Source organism: Podarcis gaigeae (assembly GCF_964106915.1).
Source record: "Podarcis gaigeae genome assembly, chromosome: 8".
Taxonomy (NCBI): Eukaryota; Metazoa; Chordata; class Lepidosauria; order Squamata; family Lacertidae; genus Podarcis; species Podarcis gaigeae.
In genome coordinates this window covers 66,241,061-66,267,501 of record NC_139684.1, presented here as the reverse complement: position 1 = coordinate 66,267,501, position 26,441 = coordinate 66,241,061, and the positions used below count along the sequence as shown (strand labels likewise).

Below are 26,441 nucleotides of genomic sequence, written 5' to 3'. Positions count from 1 at the left end.
CCATACTGCTGATGGTGAAAGGATGCACAGATTTAAGTGGAGCACAGGAAGATGTTTCCTACAGGTGTGCAGAAACCCCAGCTTGGCAGCTGATTTTTGTGGGACACAAGAAGCTGCCAAGGAGACAACTCATTGGTTCATCCAGCTCAGTATTGGCAGCAGCTCTCCAGGGCTTCAGGGAGAGGAGTTCTCCCCAGCCCTACCTGGAGATTCCAGGGATTGAACCTGGGATATTTGTATGCAAAGAATGTGCTCTGACATTGAGTTATGGCCCTTCCCTTGTGGGAGAAAGTGGTTCTTTATTCATCTTGGCCCTCAGCCTTCTATGGCTTTAAAGGAAATAAGAAGCACTCATTGTGGAAATAGGGGGCAGTAAATCCATCCCAAGTCCCTGTCTTAAAAAGAAACTCGTAAAAAAAAAATAGTAGGTCTTCTTGGGATTTGAGATTTATAACCATGGGAAACGAAAAGAAAATGAGGATAACAGATTGTTTTGGGTTGGTACAGAGCGCGTGTTTGTAGCTAGTGATCTTGAGACCGAAATAGAAAATTGTAGCTGATTGATTTAAAAAGCGGATTCTGAGAAACTGAGATGAAGGGCCTATTAATTTAAAAATGCATTCAATTCTGCCTAATGGACACATTTTTGCAAAACAACTCACCCTAATCATAAGCATGTTCTTTTCACTAATACATGGATTTTAATGCACATTTTACCCCAGTGTATGCATCTTTATTTGTGTGACTTGGCTGGAGAACAACATTGCAAAATTCAGAGAAATGAGAGTCTGAAAAGATGGCTGTGTTTTGGTTCATGTATTGTTTCAGAAAGTGAGGGTTTTTCTAGGGTGGCTTTTAAATGCAAGCTCAGTCAGATTTCTCCTCCACCCCTACGTGGGATCGGCCATGATCACTGCTCTGAAACTTTAATCACTATACCGTTCAACAGCCCTCTCTTGATTAATGTCCCTTGCAGGCCAAATATGGTGCCAACACATCTGTACCTGCACTGTCTTCCTATTACCTTCTGGACATAGTTCAAGGCACTGGCTTTGAACTATAAAACTGCAAAATGTCTTGGCCTAATGTTCATTAGAGACCTCCATCTTGGCTGTGCTTTACAGTGACCTTTAAGTTCAGCCAAGAATGCTCTCTTCTTGACAACACAATTTGTACACTGGGAGATGAAGAACAGAGCTATAGCTGTGCGGCAAGGCTGATATTCCACAGCCATTTCAGAATTCATAGCTTACATTTTATATTTTAATTCCTGGAATTAAAAGGAAAATTATTCTGGCATTATTCTTTTCCATCACTCAGTAAAGTTAACTTGCTCCCACCCAGGGATGCCAACTTGAATAAAATATTGGGGGGGGGGAGGTAAGCCCCACCCCGCATAATTGATCATGTGATGCAGTGCACACAAGGGGGCTGAAGACCCCTTGCCCCCTAGGAGTTGGTTCCTATGCTTCCACCTTCCAAACATCAAACAAAAGAGTTGCATCTAATGTTAGTCCTACTTAAACACATGACTAACATTAAATCTCCATGGGTCAGAAGATTCAACTAATCTGGTGCACTGGGGGAAGCCAGGGCAACAGGCACAACAGGACTTCCACTCTCTCTTTCCCCCATGTGCCACCCACCCACACCCCAAATCTGCTCTGGGGAGTCAGGAGAATCTCCAGAATAGTGCTGGGAGGGAAAAGAACTGGAGGAATTGGGTGGACTCCAACTCCTATTAGCCCCAACAAGCACATCCATTAACATGAATGGGTCTACTCTGAATAGGATTGTTGTTGTTGTTTAGTCATTTAGTCGTGTCCGACTCTTCGTGACCCCATGGACCAGAGAACGCCAGGCACCTCTGTCCTCCACTGCCTCCCGCAGTTTGGTCAAATTCATGCTGGTAACCTCGAAAACACTATCCAACCATCTCGTCCTCTACCGTCCCCTTCTCCTTGTGCCCTCCATCTTTCCCAACATCAGGGTCTTCTCCAGGGAGTCTTCTCTTCTCATGAGGTGGCCAAAGTACTGGAGCCTCAGCTTCACAATCTGTCCTTCCAGTGAGCACTCAGGGTTGATTTCCTTCAGTATGGAGAGGTTTGATCTTCTTGCAGTCCATGGGACTCTCAAGAGGATTAGAATTAGCATTGAACAAAGCCCAGTGTGTTCAGCCCTGACTTTGTAAGGAGTTAAAAGCAAACACGTTCTAGGAATGAGCCAACAGCAGGAGTTACCCGCCTTGTCAACCTGGTCTGATGAATGCTGCTGACCACACAGGCAGAAAAAGCAGGACATCATCTCAAACATTCCTGATTAATTTCAAGCAGAATAAGAGCTGGCAGGAGGTTCGGGGGTAAAGGGCGCCTAAGACTTGCAATAAATACTGGGACGCCAAGCAGTGAAAAATCCAAACTGTGACTCCATTGTTTGCTCATGTCATCAGCATCCGTAGAAGCAGGTCATGACTTTGTCCTCTTTGCAGCTGGGGAGCTGAGGCTGCTGGAAGCAGCTTGCCCAAACAGGTCCCTCAGGCATTTGAACCTTAAGGCCAATTATCTAGCCTTGGGGAGCCTTGGGCCCTAGGGGAGAGGGCAAATGTGACTCTCCAGACCACTGCAACTGTCCCTTCCAGGCCACACTTCTCACTAGCCCTGTTCCTGCCCAACCAGTGGCGGACTTTGGGCTTTCAGTGGCACTCCCTGCAATGCCAAAATTCAGCACCCCCCCTCCTCTCCCCTCCTATTGTTCATCATTGCTGCAGTGCCCTCTCAGTTTGACACCCAGAGTGGCGAACCAGTCAAGCTCTCCTCAATCCTTCTCTGATCCAACTTTGAGTTGTCCTGGCACTATGACAATGCCTCTTGCATGCTTGGATGAATGGATAGAGACATGTTAGCATGGAAACCTCTGTTTCCTACATGGCTGGAATATAGATTATTGTACGAAGCTAAGTGACACATCTGTGCCCCCCCCCACCGCCCATCCATTGCCCCACAAGATTGGCACAAGTGGCTTGCTTTGATCACCATCCAATTCCTTTTGGTAGCGAAGCTGGCAAGGAAAATGAGTGTCATCTTTGGATGCAGGAAAGGGGAGGGCACTAATGGAGTGTGCAAAGAGGGGATGCCTTCTGGCACTATCCAATGCAGAAGCAGCAGCTAGCCTGATGCCAAGCTGAGCTGCTGGGAAATCTCCCCAGAGCTTTTCAATTATAAATAAACTGGAGGGAGCTTTGAGCAGAGGTGAAGGGAAAACACAAGCAAATGGATATAGTGCAAACATCTTGATCCCTAACAGCCTCTCCCTGTCCTGCAAATGAACCAATGTTTCCTTCTCAAGAGAATGATTTCGTTGTGAAACCCTCTTGCGCAAGATCTGTCAATCTTGTGCTTTGACACACTGTGAGCTGCTGTGGTGCTCAATGAGGCAGCAATTTGACATCCTGTTCGGTGAACTTCACTCATGTGTTCGACCGGGCAAACTGATTACTTCATCCCGGCGGCAGTGGAAGGTGCAAAGGAACGGGAGGGAGGGGAGGGGAATGGAAAAGGTGAAAATGAACTTTTTGTGGTCCATGCATAAAAAGAGCTTTTTTGGGTCAGGCCCAAGGGATGGGGAAGCTGTGGCTGTCCAGATGTTGCTGGAATACAAGCTCCCATTATGGTTGACCATTGCCCACACTAGGTGGGGCTGGGGAGATCCAACGAAAAAGAGAAGAAGAAGTATTTGGATTTGATATCCCGCTTTATCACTACCCGAAGGAGTCTCAAAGCGGCTAACATTCTCCTTTCCCTTCCTCCCCCACAACAAACACTCTGTGAGGTGAGTGAGGCTGAGAGACTTCAGAGAAGTGTGACTGGCCCAAGGTCACCCAGCAGCTGCATGTGGAGGAGCGGGGAATCGAACCCAGTTCACCAGATTACGAGTCCACCACTCTTAACCACTACACCACACTGGCTCACATGCTGAGGAAGGGCACTGGGCAGACCGCAATTTATCCCCACCCTCCGGGAGTGGCTCCAGGTGTTCTCACTGGTTGGTTGGGCCCTTTGGAATTTCTGACCAAAGACTGCCGGCATTGGCCAAATAGCTGGCAGCTGGGCGATCCAGCCTGCCATTCGTCGGGTCACCTGGCATGGCTGCAACACTGCCCACCATAGAAGGTGAGTGGACTTGTCGCTGACCATTGCCCATGCTAGGTGGGGCTGGGGAGAGCTTGAGTCCAGCAGGTACCCCACCTAGCTTAACATCCTGCCTCTCAGAGTGGCCAACCAGATGCTTCCAGGAATCCTGCAAACAGAGCTTGAAGAAAACAGCCTTTTCTCACTGCTGTTCCCAATGACTGGAACATATGAACAAAGGAATCTGCCTTACTAAGGATCAGACAGTACTGGAAATGCAGGTGCAACTCAGCTGCTCAGAGGAATTTGCATGGCTCAGAGGAATTTACACATAGAGTGAGCTTTCTAGACTATCCCTGTACCTTTATATCCATGCTAACTTCTGCCTATCTCTTTCATGTTCAGATTGATATATCTTAGGTTTCATCCCATTGACAACTTCCTGTTCCTCTTCACATACTTTTTTTCTGGACCTTGAGGTGAGAGGGCTTTCTTCTGGATCTCTCTTCTGAGGACACAGCAGCAAACATAGCTGTTGGGAATCTGAATACGTGCAGCTACACACACAGAGTCAATTAGGGTTTGGCCAACAACCAAGGCAATGTGAAGGAGTAAGTCTGCCTGGTGATACAGAGGCATGGAGACAGCTCCATGATTGGTCAAGCTCTCTCACGGGAATAATGATTAATGGCCTACTAACTGGAATGTGTTAGTACCAGTTTGAGTGTAGGAGTTGTGAGTCGTGTAGGAGAGAGCTAGCTGAGATCTGTGTTCTGTTTTGTTCCTGTAAATAGTCCACTGTATATAATAAACACCTAACTACAAGTTCCTGGTTCCTGCTTCGTCCATCCTGTCTGCGGCCAAGTTGCCAATTGCTTTCGTGGACTCTGAGTTTACTCTGCTAGGTCTGGCAAAGGTCCTGTAACAAGTCAGAAAGTTGTGAAACACCAATAGGTTTTCTCTATTTTTTCAACTAGATAGTTACCTAGGACTATAAAACACTTTCCTGTCAAGAAGGTACTTCATTTCATAAACGTAAACTTGCTTGTTTTATACCAAGTCACAGTCTGAAAACCTTTCAGCTAAAGGGGTATTCCAAGCAAGGACTCATTTAACTAAAGTTAGCTTCTGCTGCTGCATATAAAGGCTGTTGACAGACCATTGCCCCATCTAGCTCAGTACTGTCTGCACTGACTGGCATTGGCTTCTCAGGGCTTCAAACAATATTCATTTCCAGCCTTACTTGGAGATGCTGAGGATCAAACCTCGGACCCCTCTGCAGGGGTATTCAGCAATATGCTGCCTCTGCACGTGGAGGCTCAGCTTGGCTGTCTTGACTAAAACTGCTTTACATACCAGTCCTACCTCTTTAAAGCCATTTGTGCTAGGGCCCATCATCACACCTCTTCTCATTGATTTCCATAAATCATCTGTGCACTGTGTGTAGCTGTACGCTATTCTTTCTGTCCTGACTCTACTGCCAATCAATTTCCCTGGAAGGAGCTCAAGTGATTGATGAGGCAGGGAGGAAAAGGTCTCCCTATGCATGTACTCCACAATACCATGCATCATTTTCTAAACCCTTCAACATATTTATTTCCCTGCTAAGCTAATGTTCTAAACCGGGGGCAGCCAAAGTGCTGCACTCAGGATGTGGCTAGGCTACAACTCCCATCACCCTTGACCATGCTGTCTGAGGCTGATGGGAGTTGGAGTCCAATGACATCTGGAGGGCAGCACAGTGGCACTAGCTGGCACTAGCTGTATCTGTTCTAAACCCTTTGACATCTCTCCCCACCCCTCCAAAAAAATAATGTTCCAGAGCTTTAGCCTTCCCTTTGGGGAAAGTCCAAGAATCCAAAGTCTGTCAGATGATCCCTATTAATATAATTGTTCACAATGTCGAAGAGGTCCACAAGTTTGGTGAGACAAGATTTCCCTCTGCAGAAGCCATGCTGATTCCTTCTCAGCAATTCTTCTATATGCTTGATAATCATTCTTTTAATTTCAGGCTTTCAGTTATGAGTGTGTTTGTGTATATAGGGCCAAATAGCTCTGCCCATGCACAAAGGGAAGGGACCAGCGAGCACTGGGAGGTTTGTGAAGGAAAAAGAAGAAAAGTCAGAGGAGGAGAGAGAAAAACCTTAGAGGGGGTTCAAATTTTTTTGAACCCCCTCTAAGGACCGGAGAGTGTTTAAGAAGGACAGAACTTTTTTTATGTATGCTACTACAGCAGCAAGGATTCTGATTGCAAAATATTGGAAGACACAAGATTTACCCACACTGGAGGAATGGCACACGCAGTTGATGGACTATATGGAACTGGCCGAAATGACTGGCAGAATCCGAGACTTGGGAGAAGAAACATTCGAGGAGGATTGGAGAAAATTTAAAGACTATTTGGAAAAACATTATAAGTTGTATGAATGTTAAAAAACACACCTTTTAGGAAATTCTAGCTTCAGTAATGTTAAATTAAAGAAATGGAAATTAAGGTACAAGGAGTCAGAGATAGAATAATGAAACAACTTTATTGTGTTAAAATGAAAATGTACATGATTTGGGTTATAATTTATTTGAAATTGGGTAACATGATAAAAAGGAAGATACAATAAGTATTGAAATAAGTTAACAAATTGCAGACGTTATGTATCACAGAGTATGCAGGGTTGGGAGGACGTGGGGAAGTCCAACAGATTGGGAAAAAAGAGTAAGAAAAATTTGTAACTTTTCTTTTCTACTTTCATAATATGTTCTTTATTCTTTTTTCTGTATTTCATAAAACTAATAAAAAATATTATAAAAAAAAGAAAAACCTTAGAGGGGGAACCTGCAAAACAACAGTCCAAAGCATATTCTCATTGACCATGGGATGCCAACTGCTGTGGTGTGTGGGTAATAATAATAATAATAATAATAATAATTTATTTATACCCCACCCATCTGGCTGGGCTTCCCCAGCAGAACTATAATGGAAGAGTGCATGGCTAACTGATGGGAACACCAAAACAGTGAATAGGAATCCTCCACGGTACAACATTTTGTTGCGGTTGCCACCTGTACTATCTCTAATCCTACTTTCCACCAGTTTCTCAGGAAGGGACCGCTATTAAGCTAACTGAGTCACATCCACACCATTCATTTAAAGCTCATTTAACATGCATTTAAAAGCACATGGCTTTCACCAAATAATCATGAGAACCATAGTTTGTTAAGGGTGCTGGGCACTATTCCGTGCGAGAAGCCAAGCTCTTTATAAATGTATAGTGTTGATATCACCTTGGCCTGTCATTATCCGGATCCTTGCATTAAGAAAAAAAAATCAAATTATGTAGACTCCCTTCTAATCTTCTATTCAGAGGCTGGTTTTAGTGACAACATGCATACTTGTGTGCGAAGATCAGCAATTTCAGATCTAAGCTCTTTCCTACAGAATTCTCAGCTGGTTCAGTGAACTGTCCAGTTTTAATTTGTTGATAAGCCCTGGCACTAGCTGTATCTATTTTACTCGGTTTTTCAGATGCCCAGAAAAAGTTGGTTTAGTGCAGTAACTGTCCTTCACCAAGAAGGCAGATGCAAAGAAATGATCCAGCTTATCTCCAGTCTGGGCTGTAGCTCAGTGGCAGAGCATCTGCCTTGCATGCAGAAAGTCCCTAATTCGGATCCCGATATCTCTGGGTAGGGCTGAGAGAGACTTCTGCCTGAAACCCTGTAGTACTGCTACCAGTCAGTGTAGGCAATACTGAACTAGATGGACCAATGGTCTGGCTTCCTATAAAGCAGGCTATTATGTTCAATCTTCACCATGACTTCTAGTAAAGGTAAGGGGACCCCTGACCATTAGGTCCAGTCGTGACCGACTCTGGGGTTGCGGCGCTCATCTCACTTTATTGGCCGAGGGAGCCGGCATACAGCTTCCGGGTCATGTGGCCTGCATGACTAGGCCACTTCTGGCAAACAAGAGCAGTGTGCGGAAACGCCGTTTACCTTCCCGCTGGAGCGGTACCTATTTATCTACTTGCACTTTGACGTGCTTTCGAACTGCTAGGTTGGCAGGAGCAGGGACCGAGCAATGGCAGCTCACCCTGTCGCGGGGATTCGAACCACCAACCTTCTGATCGGCAAGTCCTAGGCTCTGTGGTTTAACCCACAGCGCCACCCGCACGTTTAATTCCTTTGCTGCTACTTCCTTTGTCTGCTTCTGATGTATGTAAATAAATTGTCATGTTTAATATTTTTAGCCATGTGCTCTTCAGATTCTTGTTTGCTTGCCCCCCCCTCTCTCTCTCTCTCTCTCTGCCAGAGTTTGTCCTGCTTCCTGTTTTCCTCATTTAATCTTCCATTTGTCTCCATCCCCATAGCTGGACTTCTGTAGATACATGAAAGAAAGGCACTTTTCACTTGCAAATTATAACTGAGTCATAGAGTAGATGTTAAAATGAGACTGTCTGTTTACCTGAAAGTTCACTCCACTGAAATAAAAATAACCTATTTCAGAGAAAATATTTTCTAGAAGGGAGATCTGAAACACACACACACAATGAAAGATCTTGTGTCACCTTAAAGACAAACACGTTTATTGTGGCAGAAACTGTCTACTTCAGGAGTGGGGAATCTTCCTCCCCCCAAGGATTGCTGTCCCTCATGGGCAACCTTCTAGGGAGAGCACTTCAAAGAGGTGAGAAGGGCCTTGGGCAAAACTGGGTAGAGTATTGGCTGCGACTTTTACCTTTGCACAATAATCTATATTCCAGCTGTCATTGACTTATTGGACTCAGAGAAACAGCGGCAGGAACCAGTTGTGGAACCACCAAGAGAAGGCAGCTCAGAGCCAAAGGACAACAATGAGCGGTCAGAGAGGGAAGGGGGAGAAGATTGGGAAGGTAAGCTGGGAGAGTCTGTGGCAGAGAGAAGTCTAGAAGCAGAAGCTGAAGCAGGAGAACGGAAGGATGGAGGCCAAGAGGAAGAGGTGAGTCAGGCTGGTGGAGAGTTAAGGGTGTCTGCTCCTCCTGCTGTGATAAGCTCCACTTCCCCTTGTCTCCCAGAACCAGAAGAGGCATGAAAGGGCGGAGGAGAGGTTGGCTTCATGCAGGCACTGTTTCCAATTGCTTGGACAAAACCCTGGAACTTAGACTGTTGTGGGGAGGCAAGGACTTTCAGTCTCAGCAACGGATGGGCATTTGTTTTTATACACTACAAGTGTTAATGAGCAATTAGTGTCAGGGTGTTTGGGTTATTGCCAATGCTGGCTTGTAAATTGGCCACTCTGATGATAATCATCACCACCTGTCCTTTTTTTGTGTTCCATTCCCCCCAATCCACTCCAACCCTTTATTAGCATAGAGGGTTTATATGCAGCAGCAGAAGTTAACTTTTGTTAAACGTATCCATGCTGAAAGGTATTCAGACTGAGACTTGGTATAAAATAATTATGTTTATGAAAGGAAGTACATTCTTGACAGGAAAGAGTTTCATAGTGCTAGTTAACTATCTGGTTGAAGAAACAAAGAAGCCATGTTTGCCACTTTGTCCTCAGAAGAGAGATCCAAGGTGACCTCTTGCTTTGAAGTTCAGAGAAAGAAAGTGAGGAGGGCCAGGAAGTTGTAAACAGGCTGCAACTTAAGATGTAAACCATCTAAACATCAAAGAGAAAGAGAGAAGTCAGCATAGTGATAAAGGTAGAGGGGTAGTCTGGAAGTCCCTTCATCTATCCATCTTAACCCATGCAAAATGCTCTCAGGAAGCTGTGTTGCACCCTTCCAACACCCTTTGTGCATATACACCTGCCAATTCAGGATTACACTTTGTGCATCTGATGAAGTGGACTACGGTCCCCAAAACCTTGTGCCACGATAAACACCTTACATGCAGTAAAGCAGATATCACAGAGACAGCATCAATCATTATTTCGCTCCCAGCCAAATGAAACGAATGGTGGAGGCTGGTCCATTTGGGCCAGGCATAGGCAAACTCAGCCCTCCAGATGTTTGGGCATTACAACTCCCATCATCCCTGACCACTGGTCCTGTTGGCTAGGGATGATGGGAGTTGTAGTCCCAAAACAGCTGGAGGGCAGTTTGCCTATGCCTGATTTGGGCAAATGGGACACTGCCCGACCAAGCTCAGTTTACCGCCAGCCTGCCCTTATCTGCCTGTCTCCTTGCTTAGATCCAGTCCTGGGGGTGGCACTGTTTGCCAAATTCCTCCTCCTTAGCTTTCAGCTGCCTTTGTAGAACTCATCAGAAAACTAGAATTAGTTGGCTGTGAGTGTCAGTGGCTTGGGCTCCACCTACTGTCGGTCTTATTGCCATTGGCTGCAGAAGCAACCACTGGAAACAAACAAAATTCTTTAGTGCTACCCCTGGAACTTCTCACTACTTGGAACTGGGAAAAGACAAAGTGATGCTTTGGGGGGGGGGGACAAGACAAGACAAAACAAAACATCCAGCTATGCAGCAAGCTTTTGAGTGGGACAGAACTTTTCTTCGGGAGAGAAATGCCAGCTTTAGGTGAAGTCCAGATGCTGCTACTCCACCTTTCCCTGCATTTCCGATATCTGGGCTGTGAGCGCTGTTGTAGCCAACATGGCATTATCCATTCACAAATATAAGCAAACTTCAGGGAGACCCAAGATTTGCAGAAAGAGCAAAAGGATTTAAGAGGGGGGAAATCTAAGGAAGAGAAAGAAAGCACCCCCCATAGCCCAATGTGCATGCTCGGTGGGCATGGAATGCCAGCGTATTCTCAAGGGAGGAGGAAAACTGGGGGGCAGTGGATTGAAGTGTCTAGACCCCTGAAAAACCGCATTCCACGCTGCATCATTTTGTTGCAATCCCATTTGTGATAGATTGCAGGTGCAATCTTGCATGCATGCAAACAGCAGCAACAGTGTGAAAAACAAAGCAATGAACAGGAAAACCCCGAATGTATATTATTTTTTATTTCTCTTGGGCTGTGTGATTGTAAGCCTGTTTCCTCAGAAGTACGTCACATCAAGCTCAAGTGGCTTTCCCCCTAGGTGCCTTAAGTATTGCTGCTTTAATTACGGCAGGGTTGAGAGACATGCGGCCCTCCAGTTGTGGTGAGAGTCCAGCTCCCATTAGTCGTAGCCAGCTTGGCCCATGACCAGGGATGACGGGAGTTGCAGTACAGCAAAAGCTAGAGGGTCTCAGTTTCCTTATCCCTAAATTATGGGGTGGCAAGATGCTTGAGAGGAAAGCGTACAGAAATGATTGCTGCTGACAGACAGAAAGACAGACAGACAGACAGACAGACAAACAGGGAAAGTAGAAGAGAGGATTTTGGTAATAAGGGATTTAAAAAAATAATATTTTAAAAAAAGTGAATTACTAAACTCTGAATGTAAAAGAAGTCTTCCTGAAAATGCTCTGGCTGTGTACAAATTATTGGCTTAAAACGTTGCTAGGTTCTTCTTTTTCTCAATTCAGTTCTATGCTGACTTGAGGGGAAATGCAGTATTTCATAAGAAACAGCAGGATAGATATGGATTGTGGTTAACATGCACACTGCTTACCAAACCAGTGGTGGGAGTGCATTGGATTCAGAGTAAATGGACATGTGTACACAGCCTCTGTCAAGAGGTAAACACTGGTGAAAGTTTGATTCCGTTTCCTCATCTTCCTCATTCAGACCATTTCTTTTTTCCTGAATGTGGGTGTTAATGGAGGGGAGCTGGGTGATCATCCCTGACGCATCTTGGGAGCCCCCCGTGGCATGGTGGACCATAGACCTGACATGGTACTTAAGCAAACAGATGTAGCTTGGCAAGAAATAGAAAGTGGGGAGGTGTGTGTGTGTGTGTGAGAGAGAGAGAGAGAGAGAGAGAGAACAACAAGAAGAATTATAACAGGATTTAATAAATAAATAAAAAACATGCAGTTGGGTGTCATTGTGGAAGACTTTAAGATGCAATGAGTTGCATGGCATAAATCTGCTTTGAAGTTCTGGGTTCCAATTTTCATCCCTTGGGAGAATATCTGGAGGCCTAAACTGCTTCTTTTCTATTAGCAAGGGTGGGAGGAGAGTTGGGAATCAAGCACCCTTCTTCCCATCTGCTTCCTGGTTTTATCTTGTTTAATGTTGAAGAGGTGGTCTCTAATCTAATACACACAGATATTTCATATTCTCCATATATGAGGATATGAATTCAGTTACATAACTTGCTGGGAATTATAAAACAGAACTCTTCTTGTGCAAGATCTAAGGGCTGTCCTTGATTAAAATATTACCCAGTTATCAATAGGACTGATTTGGAGGGGGGGAGAGAGAGGCAATGTTTTGAGAGACCGGGGTGTCCAACTAACAATACATCAAGAAGACCTGGGTTCAAATTCCCACCCAGTTGCAAAGCTTACATAGTATTATTGGACCTGTCACTGTCTCTCAGCCTAACTCTAGGGTTGTTATGAGGATACAGTTGGGTGGGGGAAGAACTATGTATGCTGCCCTGAACTATTTGGATGAAGTGTAGGGTTTTTTAAACTATTCTTATTACTTAAATCATATAGATGTAAGGATTTTGTTTTTTTTTATAAAATATGTAGAAAAGGAGTTGAGAATAAAAAGAGGGTGCTCAGGAAGGAAGGCAACAAACCCATATTTTATGCAAATAAGGCAATTAAGTAGTGGAAATATGTTTACAGATAAAATGACTGCCATTTTTTTTTAATGGAAAGCATGCAAGCCTCCTCTTTCTTTGTAACTATTGGAAGATAAGGTCTATCTGGTGCTTTTAAAACCTCTATAGATGGGCTCTGTTCAGGCACAAATCTATTGAACTGGCCAGTGTTTAAAGTTGTTGTTTGGAGCTATTATTGTTATTATTATTATTTGGACTGATAGACACCCTATGCCTAAGTGACTGTTTAAAATATGCTGAATTATCCTGTGTAGGAAGCCTACTTATCTCGAGTCAGACCATTGATCCAGCTGACATCTGCTCTCCAGGGTTGCAGACAAGAGTCTTTCTTCTCCAGCCCTACTGGAAGATGCCAGGGACTGAGCCTTCTGCCCACATTGCATGTGCTCTATACAACTGAGCTGTAATAAGGGGGAAATAATTCTAAAACTGGAGGGCTGCCGTGGACAATGCCTCTCTGGGTGCTTTTGCTTTTCCGACGTTGTGTGCTTAATGCTAACCAATTCCACTGCTTCCGGTGGAACATAGTGGCTGTTTCTTCTGTCTATAATTAGCCTTAAAAAGAAAGAAAATAAAGTGGCTGTTTTGCTTTGATGTTGCAACCCTCCCCCCCATTCAAATGCAGTTAAACATCTCTAATAGATGCCTCCATTGTTAACATCTATTAGAGATCTCTAATGATATCAGTAGCTCCCTAAGAAACACGCGTTAGGCAGGGGCACCGCATTTCCAAGGCAGCTGAGAGCAATGTGTAAAACTGCTCTCCCCACCAATCCTTAAATGGGCAGCCCCCTCCCTTTAATCTGCAGCCCCGTACGTCGTTCCCGACGTCCAAGAGAGATGTCAGATATCCCCTCCTTTTTTAAAAAAAAGAAGGGGGGAAAGAGAGAAAGAAATCACAACCATTAGGAGAGCTTGCAGATTCACGGTTTCTCGTGCTCAGATGCTCAGCAGCAGACCAGGAAGGGAGGGAGGGCAGTGCTGTGTCTGTAACAGTATTTGCAGAAAGACTAGAGGAGATGTCAGACCTTTCTGGCTAGCATAGTTGCTACTGAGAGAGCCCGTCGTTACCTTGGTAGGCAACTCCCCACCTCACCCCCTGGTTAAGTTTTGGGTTTATTTCGATGCACTTCGCTTATTTCAGCACCCCCAGGACGGGACAGCTCCCAGGAAGCCTGTAGTATTCCCGTCTGCCCAACCTCGGGGGGCGGATCCAGAAGCTCCCGGCAGAGATGGAGCCGTCCACCTTTCCCGGTGCTGAACCCTACCCTGATTTCCCCTACAACAGCACCTTTCAAGACTTCGGGTCGACTTCTCTCACGACGTCCAACGCCACGAGTCAGTCCCCGATCAAGAACACGACTTCAATCATCATCGCCATCGCCATCACTGCTCTGTATTCAGTCGTCTGCGTGGTGGGGCTTTTGGGGAACATCCTGGTCATGTACGGCATTGTCAGGTAAGGGCAGGATAGCCGGGATCTAAGGGGCTTATCCCTAGATGCTTCCACGGGAAAGTCCTATGCACGTCTCCCCTTGGCTGGGCGCCCCAAGGAATAGAGAGGATAGCAAGAGGCTATGCTGTATATTGTGTAGGATGATCGGTAGAAGTGTATGTGGCACTAACTTGGAGAGAAAAGTGTGTGCATGTGTGCGTGCCTGGGGAAGAAAGACATCACGTGCATGTTCACTGAACGGTGTGTAATACAATCATAAAGATAAGTGGGCGGAGAGAGAATGTATGGGATAATGCAGATTGTGTCTGGGAGAGAATGCAGCATGTTGCATCAAGTACCCTCTCACCTAAGAAATCCAGATATTTTCGGATTGGCTGAGGACCCTACCTTGCTCTGCGTTAAGCAATATATTACTACTATATGGAAGGGGGCAGAGCAGCAGGATGTTAGAACGCGGGAATTTCTTTCAGCTTCAGGAGACAGTTTTGTCTTCCAGCGCGATCCTAGGCACCGCAGCTTAGAAGCTGAATTCAGTGGGGCTTGCATACTAAGGATAGGACCGCAGGCTTAATGTGTGCACTTGTGAATGCAAAACAACAAGAGGACCATATGCTATTATGGGGGTTGGGACAGGCAATCGCAATTCATTGCATGGGGCTTTGATTTTATGTATGGGCTTTATGATTCTGTCCATTCTGTGGATGTTATATGTGGGTGCATTTGAGTGGAGGGGGGCATTTCATAACAGGAAATGTATTGCCTTTCTAATGGAGTAGCTTCTAATCTGAGAGACCAGCTGCACAATGAATACTAGATATATTGATCTGAGTGTTTATGAACTGGGCGTGGGGGAACATGATTTAGTTCTTTCACATTGTCCACATGTGCCTGCTTGCAAGAGTGCCAACTCTGATTTCATTGCAGTGCGAGTATACTGTACATACACAATGTGTCTATCGTGCATGTTTAAGCACCTGCTTATCTTGAACATGGCAGGTTCCTTTGACTCTTGGATTGGTTCATAATAAATGAAATTGGAAGTGTTTTTTCTATGCGTTTTTATGGTTAAATCACTTTGGGATGCTTTAAGGGAAGCGATTCATAAATGAAATGAATAAGCAATACAGTCTTTTTATTGTAGGGAGACATTTACAGCAGCAGGTGCCTCTTGTTGAAGTGGCAGGGGTAACCATACTCAGCAGGACTATCCATGAAATCACAATCTTATGTAATAAATTCTGCCACTGGATCAACAGAATGAATTCTGCTCCTTCCTTAAATGCTTACTCTGTGCCATCAAAATGCTTCCTGTCTAATAAAAATAGGAAACTATCTTGTATACAAAAGCAAATCATTTTTCCATCCAGCCCAGTATTTTAATCTTGAGTGGAGGTAATTAGGGGAGCACAAGCAATGATTTCACTCTCATGCTTAGGGTTATGGTGAGAGCTTCGCTCTCAAAATTGTATTTTGCATTAACTGTTTTCTAGCATCACTTGTGCTCATATGTAGCCTCCATAAAGAAGTTCCTCAGGTGTTAAGGGGTTTGGGCAAACAAGAGAGTGACTCATAGTGGCTTTTTATTTTGAGGTACTTGTTTTGCAACACATGTGTACATCTGCACAGACCCGCATCCCATGAAAATCATGGTTCGTTGGGAGGCTGTTACCATTCACACATTTGGAGGGGAGGATTGCAGTGAAGAATGCTCATTCTAATGTTCATAGAGTCATGGAATTGTAAAGTTGGAGGGGACACTGAGGGTTATCTAGCTCAACTCTTTGCAACACAGGAATCTCAACTAGATAATACATGACAGATGGCCATCCAACCTCTGCTTTAAAAACCCGCAAGCAAGGAGAGTCCAGCATCTCCCAAGGGAGTCTATTCTACTGTTGAACAACCCTTACCATCAGAAAGTTCTTCCTGATGCTTAGTCAGAATCTCTTTTCTTGTAACTTGAATCTATTGGTCCTACCCTTTGGAGCAAGAGAAAACAAGCTTGTTCCCTTTTCTATGTAACAGCCCTACAGATATTTAAAGATGGCTATCATATCTCCTCTCAGTCCCCTCTTTTCCAGGCTAAACATATCCTACTCCTTCAGCCATTCCTCTTAAGGCTTGGTTTGCAGACCCTTGGTCATCCTGGTCGCCTTCCTCTGCACATGTTCCAGCTTGTCAATGTCCTTCTTAAATTGTGGCACCCAGAACTACATACAGCATTGCAGGTGTGGTCTGACTAGAGCAGTACTATTACTTCCCTTGATCTGCATGCTATACCTTTGCTGTTTTTCTATGTTTTTTTCTGAGTCATGCTTTGTGTAGAATATCCAAGATTGTAGGCAGAAGTGATCTGTACTCATGCATACAACAATCTAAAAGAGAGAGAAGAGTCATCCTTAGATTCACATCCTCCCTCTGTATTTGGCAAAAGTGGAAGCTCTGGCAAAGCTACAAGATTCCTGGAGTCAGAAGATTCTAACTTTGCATAACAAGGTCATCACATTTTGTGGTTAGAAAATGCAAATTCTACTTAGGAAATTAAATTTTTGGGGGGTGTTGCATATGTGTCTCCTGGTTTTCTTCCCCCAAACTCTCAAAATTGCCTGGCAATGTGTGACCAGTGGTGGTTATTGAGGTGAGATAGCAGAGTGTCAGTGGCACAAGTACAGCAACTTGGAGCCCTTACAAGAGGGGTGGGGAGCTGAAGTGCCAAAGTTCCCCCACTCCTCTTTAGGTTTACTGGCTTTCCCATTCCAAGAATGTTGCTTTGGGATGGGACAGAGGTGCAGCTTAAGAACCAGTGGGTGGAAATTGCAGGGACACATCTTCTAGCTAGACATTAGGAGACACTTCCTAATGTTAAGAGTTGTTTTGCAGTGAAAAAGAAGCGGTGAGTTCTTCTTCACTGATGGAATTTAAGCAGAAGCTGGGCAGGCATCTGTCAGGGATGCTGTCGTTGCAGTCAGGGGAGGCTGGCTCATCAGGACAAATGGGGCACTGCTCCACCAACCTCAGCCAACCCCCACTTCTTGCCTTCAACAGTCCAGGAGTGGCTGTGGCTCAGTGTTGCCCTTGTAGAATTCAGCAGAGAGGAGGATGTGGAGCAGCACTACAGTGGTTTGGCCCTGCCTGTCCTTGGCTCTGACTCCATATGCTGTTGGTCTCCCTGCCTTCAGCACTACTAGTCCCAATGGGCACAAGCCACCACTGGTTGCAGACTGTACTGCAGATCCTGTGTGGAGCAGGGTTTGGACTAGGTGAATTTCATGGGATTTTCTGGACATCTAAATGTCAAGCTGGTCTGAATGGGTTTTCTTTAATTCCCATATGACTCTTTGCTCTCCATGTGAAGGAAGATGTTTCTTTACTGGTTCTGCAAAAAGAAAAAAAAGAAAAGAGAGAGAGAACAATTCTCACTTTCTTATGCAGGCAATATGATGCTCATCTACACTCCAGGTTTCCTAAAGTAACTAGCACATAAACAGATACAAACAGCAAAGCGTACAGATGTATAAAAGTGTTCATGTAGTAATACTTGAAAAACGATGGTGCAAAAGAATAGAATCACATAACTCTTGGCTCTTTATTGTTGTAAGTGTAATATACTTCTTTGGCATATAATTATTCAGACTTTTTTATTTAAAAAAATGAAACAAATTCTGGCAATTGAGGTATAAGTGGGTGCTTGATGTGAGAGGCAGTCTATAAATATATATTTTGAAGTGTGACTACCAGAGCTATACACACAGCATTCCAGAACTCTTTGCATTCTCTACCTTTATTTGAAGACAGAGAAATTCCAGTGAATTTCTCCAGAGGGTGTGGAAATTCTCCAACTGTTCCTTGGGGATGGGGCTCACCATTAGCAGTAGCAGCATCAAAGTTTTAATTGTTTTCTGCTGCAAGTACCAGCAACAGCTTTAGGAATAGAGGAAGCTGCCTACACCACCTGCCCATCTAACTCAGTATTGCCAACACTGAGTGGCAGCCAATCTCAGGGGTTTCAGGCAGTGAACATTCCCAGCTCTGCTGGAGATGCTGAGGATTGAACCTTCTGCATGTAAAGCAGATGCCCGACCACTCAGCTGTGGGCTTGGCAGCACTGCTGCCATTTTGCATCCTGCACTATGGCCCAGACCTAGTATTGATCCAGGGTGCTGTATTGTGCTGGGTGGAACAGTTGGTGGAATGGAAGCAACTAACCTTCCCCCCCCCCCAATGAATGGCAGAGAGTATTTGGGTTGGGGGTGGAATTCTGCAAATTGTCTTTCTTTTCCTAGGTGAATGAGAAAATCGTGGAAAATTTCTCAGGTGTAGGGAAGGGAAGGGCAAAGTACCCTGTGACAATTTGGCTCTGCTTTCATTGAAACCCCTGCTGGCAAAGCTGCACAAGTCGGAAAGCTATGGTTAATCTGTATATGATGATCAGAACTGGCAAATGTAATCCTGAGCATGTTGAGAATTGTAACAAATCCCCTCCTGCAGAGTCAGCTTTCTCAACAGCAGCAGAATGACAGAGATCCCAGTTGCTGCGGAGGAGCACAAATGATTTCTTTTAAAAACCACCAGGGAGACAACCAGAAAGGATTATATATACTCTTCAGACATAATATTTTTAATTGAGTTTGAGTTTTGGAGTGCTGCGCACATTTAAAGTTGCCTAGTAACTACGAGAGCTAATTGGGAGCTAGGGATAGTGTCTGGTGGCTTTATCCCATAGGTTCCCTGTTCTTCAACCAGCAATGGGTCATGGCTTACAATTGGATCCAGAACTTGGGGTCAGCAATGTGAGGCATCTGCTGAGGCCCACATCCCAGTAGAAGACCACTAGTCAATCCCAAGAGTTCCCTGGCACTCTACCTCCTTGATGTCACTGCTTGTTTATATGCTCTCTCCAAACATGTGAGCAGTTACCAGAACATAAGAAGCTGCATTATGCTGAATTAAATCATTGGTCCATCAGTATCTCTGCAGTCTACACTGAGTGGCTCTCCAGGTCTTCAGGCAGGGGACATTCCTAGCTCTACCTGGAGATGTTAGGGATTGAACCTGGGTCATTCTGCATGCAAAGTAGATGATCTACCACTGAGCTAGGACCCTTCTCCTATGTGGAATGAGAGGATGAGCTTCTGCTCTCTCTTTCTCTGGGCAGTGGTATAGATGGATCCTGGAAGGATAAGGCCACCTTAACCTTCTCAAAGAACAGGCGGAATAGAGATGGAAACATAAATTAAGAAGGTTTTGCCCAAGGGAATGCAGCCTTCAACAAGACAAATCATTCTTCACCCCTGGCCTATAGCAATGAATCCCACAGGTAACTTGTACATTTCTTTGAGTTTTTGATTTTGCAAACTTGTCAGACAATAGCACTGATTAACACCAAGTCAAAATCATTGGATTACAATATGTTGACATTTACTTCCCTTTGCAATCTCCACATCATTCACAATTTTCACAGCTCTCTGCCCTGGCATGCCCAGCTTGCTTCTTTCCCAAGTGAAACATTGGCAGCTGCTTAATGCAGGCGTGGGGAAACTTTGGCCCACTACAACTCCCATCAGCCCAAGCAAGCACGGACAATGGCCAGGGTTTATAGGAGTTGTAGTTCAGCAACATCTGGAGGGCTGAAGGTTCCCCACGTCTGGCTTAAGCCTTTCTTTGTAAGGAAGATGCTGGTCGTTCCCTGTAAGCAAGATGTGATCCTTTTTGCTGGGCATTTTGTGTGTGCGCTTCTTCTGTGGCTCTCTCAGAACATTTTAAAAATGCGGTAATTCCAACAGCACAGAGTGTTCTGCAAACACTCTTAGACTCTATAATGGAGCTGCAAGGCCTGCTGTTTTCTTTTAAGTTCTTTTCCCAACAGAGTGACATTTTCCTTTTTCACAGTTGCAGCGCATTAAGCTGAAAACTTTCCCTGGCAGCCTGGTCAACCAAAGCTTCTGTCATCTCCTGGGAATTACTCTGATGGTCTCTTTGATAAATATAAACAGTAGCCTATGTTTTAAGAGAGGGAGAGAGAAGTGTTCCCACCACTTTATCCTTCAGTGAACAAACACACAGTATTATTTGAAGGGGGTTTATTCCACGGAAACAGGGGGGAAAACAGCTGTCCAAGAGCCTTGATCAGTCAAGGTTCCCAGGTGTCCATTTACCAGTAGAGGCTGGCCTGTCAGGACAAATGGGGACACTGTCCCACCAACCCCTTTCTGCCCTTCGTCAGCCTCCACCTGCCTGCCTTCTTACTTCCATCCAGTTCGGGGAATAGCATTGACCGCCAGCTGTTTTCCTTCCAGGAGCCAGCTAGAATCATCTCTTTAAGATATCTGCATAGGTCGGTTTCTTCCACCACCCTACAAATTCCATCCCTGCACTGAAATCAGTGGGACTTTCCAATCAACAGCAGGGGAAATCTGTGAGCCTCTGGAGCCCAGCACAGAAACCAGTTCTTTCTACCTTTAACACAGGGATAAGGAACTGGAGACCCTCCAGAAGCTGCTGGACTACAACTCCCATCATCCCTCACTGCTGGCCATGCTGGCTGGGGCTGATGGGAGCTAGAATCCAACAACATCTGTAGAGCCTCACGTTCCCCAACCCGTGATGTCTAGGATGGGGTGAAATGTTTTGTTTTGCTTTTTTAAGGACAAGAATTATATAACTTCCCCATATCTTGCTTCCTGCTCCTTTGCTGATGCCTCTGCTCTTTCAGGGTCATTTTCTTCAGTTCTTCCCAAGTGCCAGTTCTATCCTTTGAAATGCCAATTTCACACATTTACAGTCTCAGTGGTTCTAAATTGTGCCAGCTGTTATCTTTTCCCACCCCTTAGGCTAGCTGACTAACGTTTAGCACAGAATGTCTGCGCTTCTGATTTCAAAGCACGTCATAGATAGGATTCTCCTTTTATACATATAGGGAAACTAGGACACAGAGTAGTCAAGCTAGCAGGATGAGTGTGCATGCAGGATGTGGCAGATGTGGGTTCAAATCCTTGATAAGACATGAAGCTCACTTACCAGCTCCCAGTGTTAACCTGGGGTTAAAAGGAAATAGGTCTGTAAGTGCTTCCTTGACCTATGCGCAGGATCATGGGAGAGAAACATCTGCGATATCTCAGAACTACAAATGGGGGGAGAAATTTGATTTTTGCTTGCATTTGAATGGCAAACTACCTCTTTCACACATTTTAAAGCAATATGTGAACTGAAACAAAATGATCATGGGAGAATTAGTGGAAACGGCACATAAAATGCATTATATTAGGGGAAATCATTTGCAAAAAATAGTACACTGTTATGAGATGGGGGAGGAGTGTCTGTCTGGATGATACCCAGTGATCTTCCCAAAACCTGTTATTGTGTGTGTGTGTGTGTGTGTGTGTGTGTGCACGCGCGCACGTGTAATATATGAGCAAGCTTGCCAAACCAGTTCCATTGTCTATGTAATGGCTTTTCCTTCTAGTTAAGTACCATGATTATCACACAGCAAGCTCCCTGCCAGCATAGGTTCTACCCCTCCAGGCAAACCATTTCTGGTGATCATTGCAGAAAGGGATAGGAAGTGGCCATATAGGAAGTGGCCATATACTGGGTCAGACCCACCTGGAGTGGGACACTTGTCACCTTGTGCCTAATTCCATAGAGCCCCAAACAGAGGGCAATGGAAGTAAGAAGAGAAACCCTGTGTAAGTGGAAGGAGGCAAAGGAAGAGAGAGAGAGAGAGAGAGAGAGAGAGAGAGAGAGAGAGAGAGAGAGAGACCTCATTAGTACTAAACATTTAAAGCAGTATCCTGTTTTCTATTTATTTTTTCTGTATTTTGCATTTTTTCTATGTATTTTTGTACTTTTTTATTTTTATTTTTTCTTCTTTTTTTCTTCTGTAATTTCTTTCTTTTTGTAAAACTTTAATAAATATCTTTTTAAAAAACAAAATATTAGTACTAAACATTTAAAGCAGTATCATCCCGCTTTAAACAACCATGGCTTTCCCCAAAGAATTCTGGGAACTGTAGTTTGTTAAGGGTGCTGTTACAAGGAAACTCTTTTATAACCGCTTCCTGGAAATGCCAAGGATTGAACCAGGGATTTCTTGCATGCAAAACAAGAGTGTGCTGTGCTCACTGGGCCATGGCTCTCCTCCAGGGCATGGCCAAGCTCTTTGCCCTGATCTTGCTTCCCACCCACCATCCATGTCAAGCTCACTGCATGATAGTTACCTGGGTCTTCTCCCCCCCTTTTTTTTGAAAAGGGGGACATTTGCCCACCCCCAGTCTGCAAAGACCTCACCCATTCTCCAAGAATTCTCAAAGAGCATAGACAAAGGCTGTGATATTACCATATATCCACAGGAACTTACTTCTGAGTAGACTTTCAATGTGTTGCTTTGCATGAGGTCCAACACCTCTTTTCTCTGGTAGCCAGATGCAAAAGAAGACAAGACTCCGCACTTTAGTTGTATAGAAGAGTGTTCCTGAATCTCCCCTCCTTCCTAAGTCTGTGATTTTAGGCCTGTTTACATGAGAAAGAGGGGGACGCAGGTGGCGCTGTGGGTTAAACCACAGAGCCTAGGACTTGCTGATCAGAAGGTTGGCAGTTCGAATCCCCGCGATGGGGTGAGCTGCTCCTGCCAACCTAGCAGTTTGAAAGCACCTCAAAGTGCAAGTAGATAAATAGGTACTGCTCCGGCGGGAAGGTAAACGGTGTTTCCGTGCGCTGCTCTGGTTCACCAGAAGCAGCTTAGTCATGCTGGCCACATGACCAGGAAGCTGTACGCCGGCTCCCTCGGCCAATAAAGCGAGATCAGCGCCGCAACCCCAGAGTCGGTTGCAACTGGACCTAATGGTTAGGGGTCCCTTTACCCTTTACCTTTTACATGGGAAAGAGCCCCACTGGACTCAGCAAGCCATTGCCAGAGTCTATGTCAAATTTCCTTCCAAGAGGTCTGCACACCAGGGCAGAGAGAGTTTGGTCACAATCATCTATGCCCTGAGGAACTTGATGCTGGACTACTGCAATGGGATCTTCATGGGGCTGCCTTTGAAAATGGCTCAGGTACCACAGTCAGTTCAGAACACTTCTTCTGGTTGTTCCCCAACTCAGCTGCAAACCATTAGAAAAGGTTTGTGAGAAGTCAAGAAAGACCCCCAAAGAAAACCGCTCCCCTCCCACTACCACCCATTCTGTCCAGAGCACCCATATTGACTGATCAATGAAGAATGAAGTGCACATCTATGAAGTGAACTGAGGTTAATGACCAAAACAGTTACCTCTTAGAGGCTGTTCCGGAATCGTTGCTTTCCAGGAAGGCCGAAAAGATGACAAATGTTAGCCTAAGTCTAGGCAGGGTGGTACACTAAAGGGCAATCCACAAGTCCTCTCATCCTGCTGTTTTCCTCCAGGGAAAATGGCTCTTTAGCACTCAATCAGAGCAAACAGCAATTTGGGTTTTCTCCAGTTTGACATTTGCTCCAATTTAGCATTAAAGAGTGGGTTTTTCCCTGGGACAGGAGATGGGCAAACAGGAAACTGCTCAGATCCTTGCTCCCTAGGCATGGACAAGTGGGAGTGTGGAGGAGCCCTAAGTCCTGTATTTAGGTATACACAGCACAACCCACAGGAGATGGGGAATTTAGCCAGCACAGCTGAATTTTACATTTTAGCCTGTCCCGATTCTCTTTATTCACCTTTCCTATCTTCCTTCCTTCCTTCTTTTCTTCTTTTGCTATCACATTTAGAACATAGCAGCCACATCGCAAGGTCATTCTGGCTTGGCTTTGGCTGAGAACAAAATCGGCAGTGACTCACCAGAGGAAAATAAAACCCACCCTATAAAATGCTGCCTCTATTGAGGCTGTAAACAACCTTGCCTGCTTGGTGGTTGAGCACTTATTAACCTTCTCTCTGGTCTAGCTCCCAAAGGGGACTAACATCCAGGGCCAGAGTTTTATTAGGAAAGATTAATCTTGCAGGTACTATGTATGGCACAGTGGCCAGGTGCAATGGGAGTTTGCCTTTATTTACCAAGGTTACAGGTTTGTGTTTTACTACTTCTCAAAAGGTATGGCTCTTCTAAGCACATCAGGTTTATGTACTGTAACAAAGGGCAGTCAACCTGTGGCCCTCAGACACTTTTTATGCGGCCCTCGTAACAACAGCCCTCTAGAAGTGACTGGGTCAGACCTCTGGCAGGAGTGATCTCCCCCCCCCCCCAGTAGTTTGATAATTGGAGAGAGAGAGAGAGAGAGAGAGAGAGAGAGAGAGAGAGAGATGGGGAATGGGGAAAAAAGAGAAAAGCAGGTGGCCCAGCTAAAGATTGGCAAATCCGTCAATTTTGGTTTCTCTCATTTTCTCATCTTTCTCATCTTTCCACTCATAAGTTCAGTTCTCCAGATTTTCACACCACTTTGTAATTATTATTATTATTATTATTATTATTATTATTATTATTTAAGTCATCATGAGAATTCTTCAGCAGTTTTATGCAAACATCTCCCTTTTTTTGTAAGCAATTTGGTCTAATATACATATTTATGTGAAGTGTTTTCCTCTAAACTAATGTATTTTGGTGCACATTTTACCTTAGAATATGCCTTTTGTATTCATTGTCGGCTGATAAACTGCACCGCAAAATTCAGACAACGTGGATTGCAAATAATGGCTACATTTGGGTTTGTGTGTTGTTTAGGAAAGTGTCAATTAGGCAGGCCCACCTTCAAATGAGAATGGAATTGGACTTCTCCCCATCCCCAGGCCCAAGCCACTTTTGGTTCTGGCTCCCACACACCACTTGCTTTGGCTCCCCACATGGCCAGTATACATCCTTCAGCAGATTTGCTCTGATGAAATGTTTGTAGCTTGTTTTCTTTAACTTTGAGATAAACAGGGCATCAGAAGGAGGTCTTTTAAAGAAGGGCTTGTGCGAACTTCTGGATGCATCACTAGGGATGGGAAAATGTGGCCTCATGAAATGGGCTTGGCAAAATGGCAATACCTTTTATCCTTCAGATCCACATCTGTGAAATGGGGTTACCAATAATTTGCCTCACTGAATAGAATGCAGATGAAAACCATTTGGAAAACTGAAGTTATGCTGCAGAAAAAAACTGTTCTTAGTAACACCAAGATAGGAGCCAGTGTGGTATAGTGGTTAAAGTGTTGCAGTAGGAGCTGGGAGGTCAGAAGTCGAATTTCCACTTGACCATAAAGCTCACTGGGTGACCTTGGACCAGTCTCTGACTCAGCCTAACCAACCTCACAGGATTTTTGTGAGGATAAAATGAGGATCAGGGAGAACCATGTATGCCATCTTGAGCTTTTTGGAGCTCAACTACAAATGGAATGTTAAATAGATTTAAAAGAGATGTAATTGAATTGTTATGGCTAGTTTACCTAAAGATGTTTTAACTGTTTTCAGATGTTTTAGAAGGCTTTTTAAAAAGTGTATGTGTTTGCCATCCTGGGTTCCTTCTGCGGGAAGGTTGGGATATAAATTCAATTAAAAATCTCCAGAGACTGTTAATTCAGGCTGACAGACTTCCAACCATGTGGTTCAGTATGAAAATAATGGCTAGTCTCTTAGAAGGTTAATGAATTTGCCAAGCTGCCTTATTCAGCATCAGACCATGGGATTACCTATTGTTACTATGAGTATTGTTACTCAGAGTATTGTTTACTCTGACTGGCAGCAACTCTTTGAGCTCTCAGCCAGAGGCCTTTCATTTCCCCTGCTACCCAATCCTTTTACGATGCCAGACAATGAAGGCGGTGTCTTCCTTCTGCATGCAACGGATGTGTTCTACTGCTTTTTGATGCCTATTCTGTCACCTTTGTGGTTTGTAAACATGCCACAAAGTTGGAGAATGTGGGCAGAAGTCTTTACATCTGCCTAGATAGTAGTGGAAGGAACTATAGAGACTGTGGCAATCACACTGGGAAACTACAGAGTGGAACTACTGCGTCTTTCACTGTGTTTCTCTATGAAGCTCTGAAATCTATACCATCAAAGATAATCAACCATGTTATTGTTCCTATAATCATTTCCCCCAGGTCACACTTGTGCAGTACTTTTCAAGTGCTTTAGGCTACCTTAACAGCCATGGCTTCCCCCAAAGAACTCTGGGAACTGTAGTTTGTTAAGGCTGTTGAGAGTTGTCAGGAGCTCCAACTCGCCTCACAGGGTTACAAGTTCTAGATTCCCCTG

The 26,441-nt window shown here is 44.6% G+C and overlaps 1 protein-coding gene and 1 long non-coding RNA gene across 2 annotated transcripts in view; one reads left to right on the top strand and one right to left on the bottom strand.

Moving 5' to 3' along the window:
• LOC310850013 overlaps positions 1-14,158 on the bottom strand; it is a 38,367-nt gene extending 24,209 nt beyond the window's left edge. Inside the window, exon 1 of the long non-coding RNA XR_014567199.1 lies at positions 14,078-14,158. This is a non-coding gene — a long non-coding RNA (uncharacterized lncRNA). The remainder of the gene's footprint in view (positions 1-14,077) is intronic.
• The window catches only part of OPRD1 (opioid receptor delta 1), a 37,894-nt gene continuing 25,130 nt past the window's right edge, over positions 13,678-26,441 (top strand). Inside the window, exon 1 of the mRNA XM_083750925.1 lies at positions 13,678-14,245. Within this exon, the coding sequence (XP_083607051.1) occupies positions 14,019-14,245 (227 nt within the window). The 5' untranslated portion in view covers positions 13,678-14,018. The remainder of the gene's footprint in view (positions 14,246-26,441) is intronic.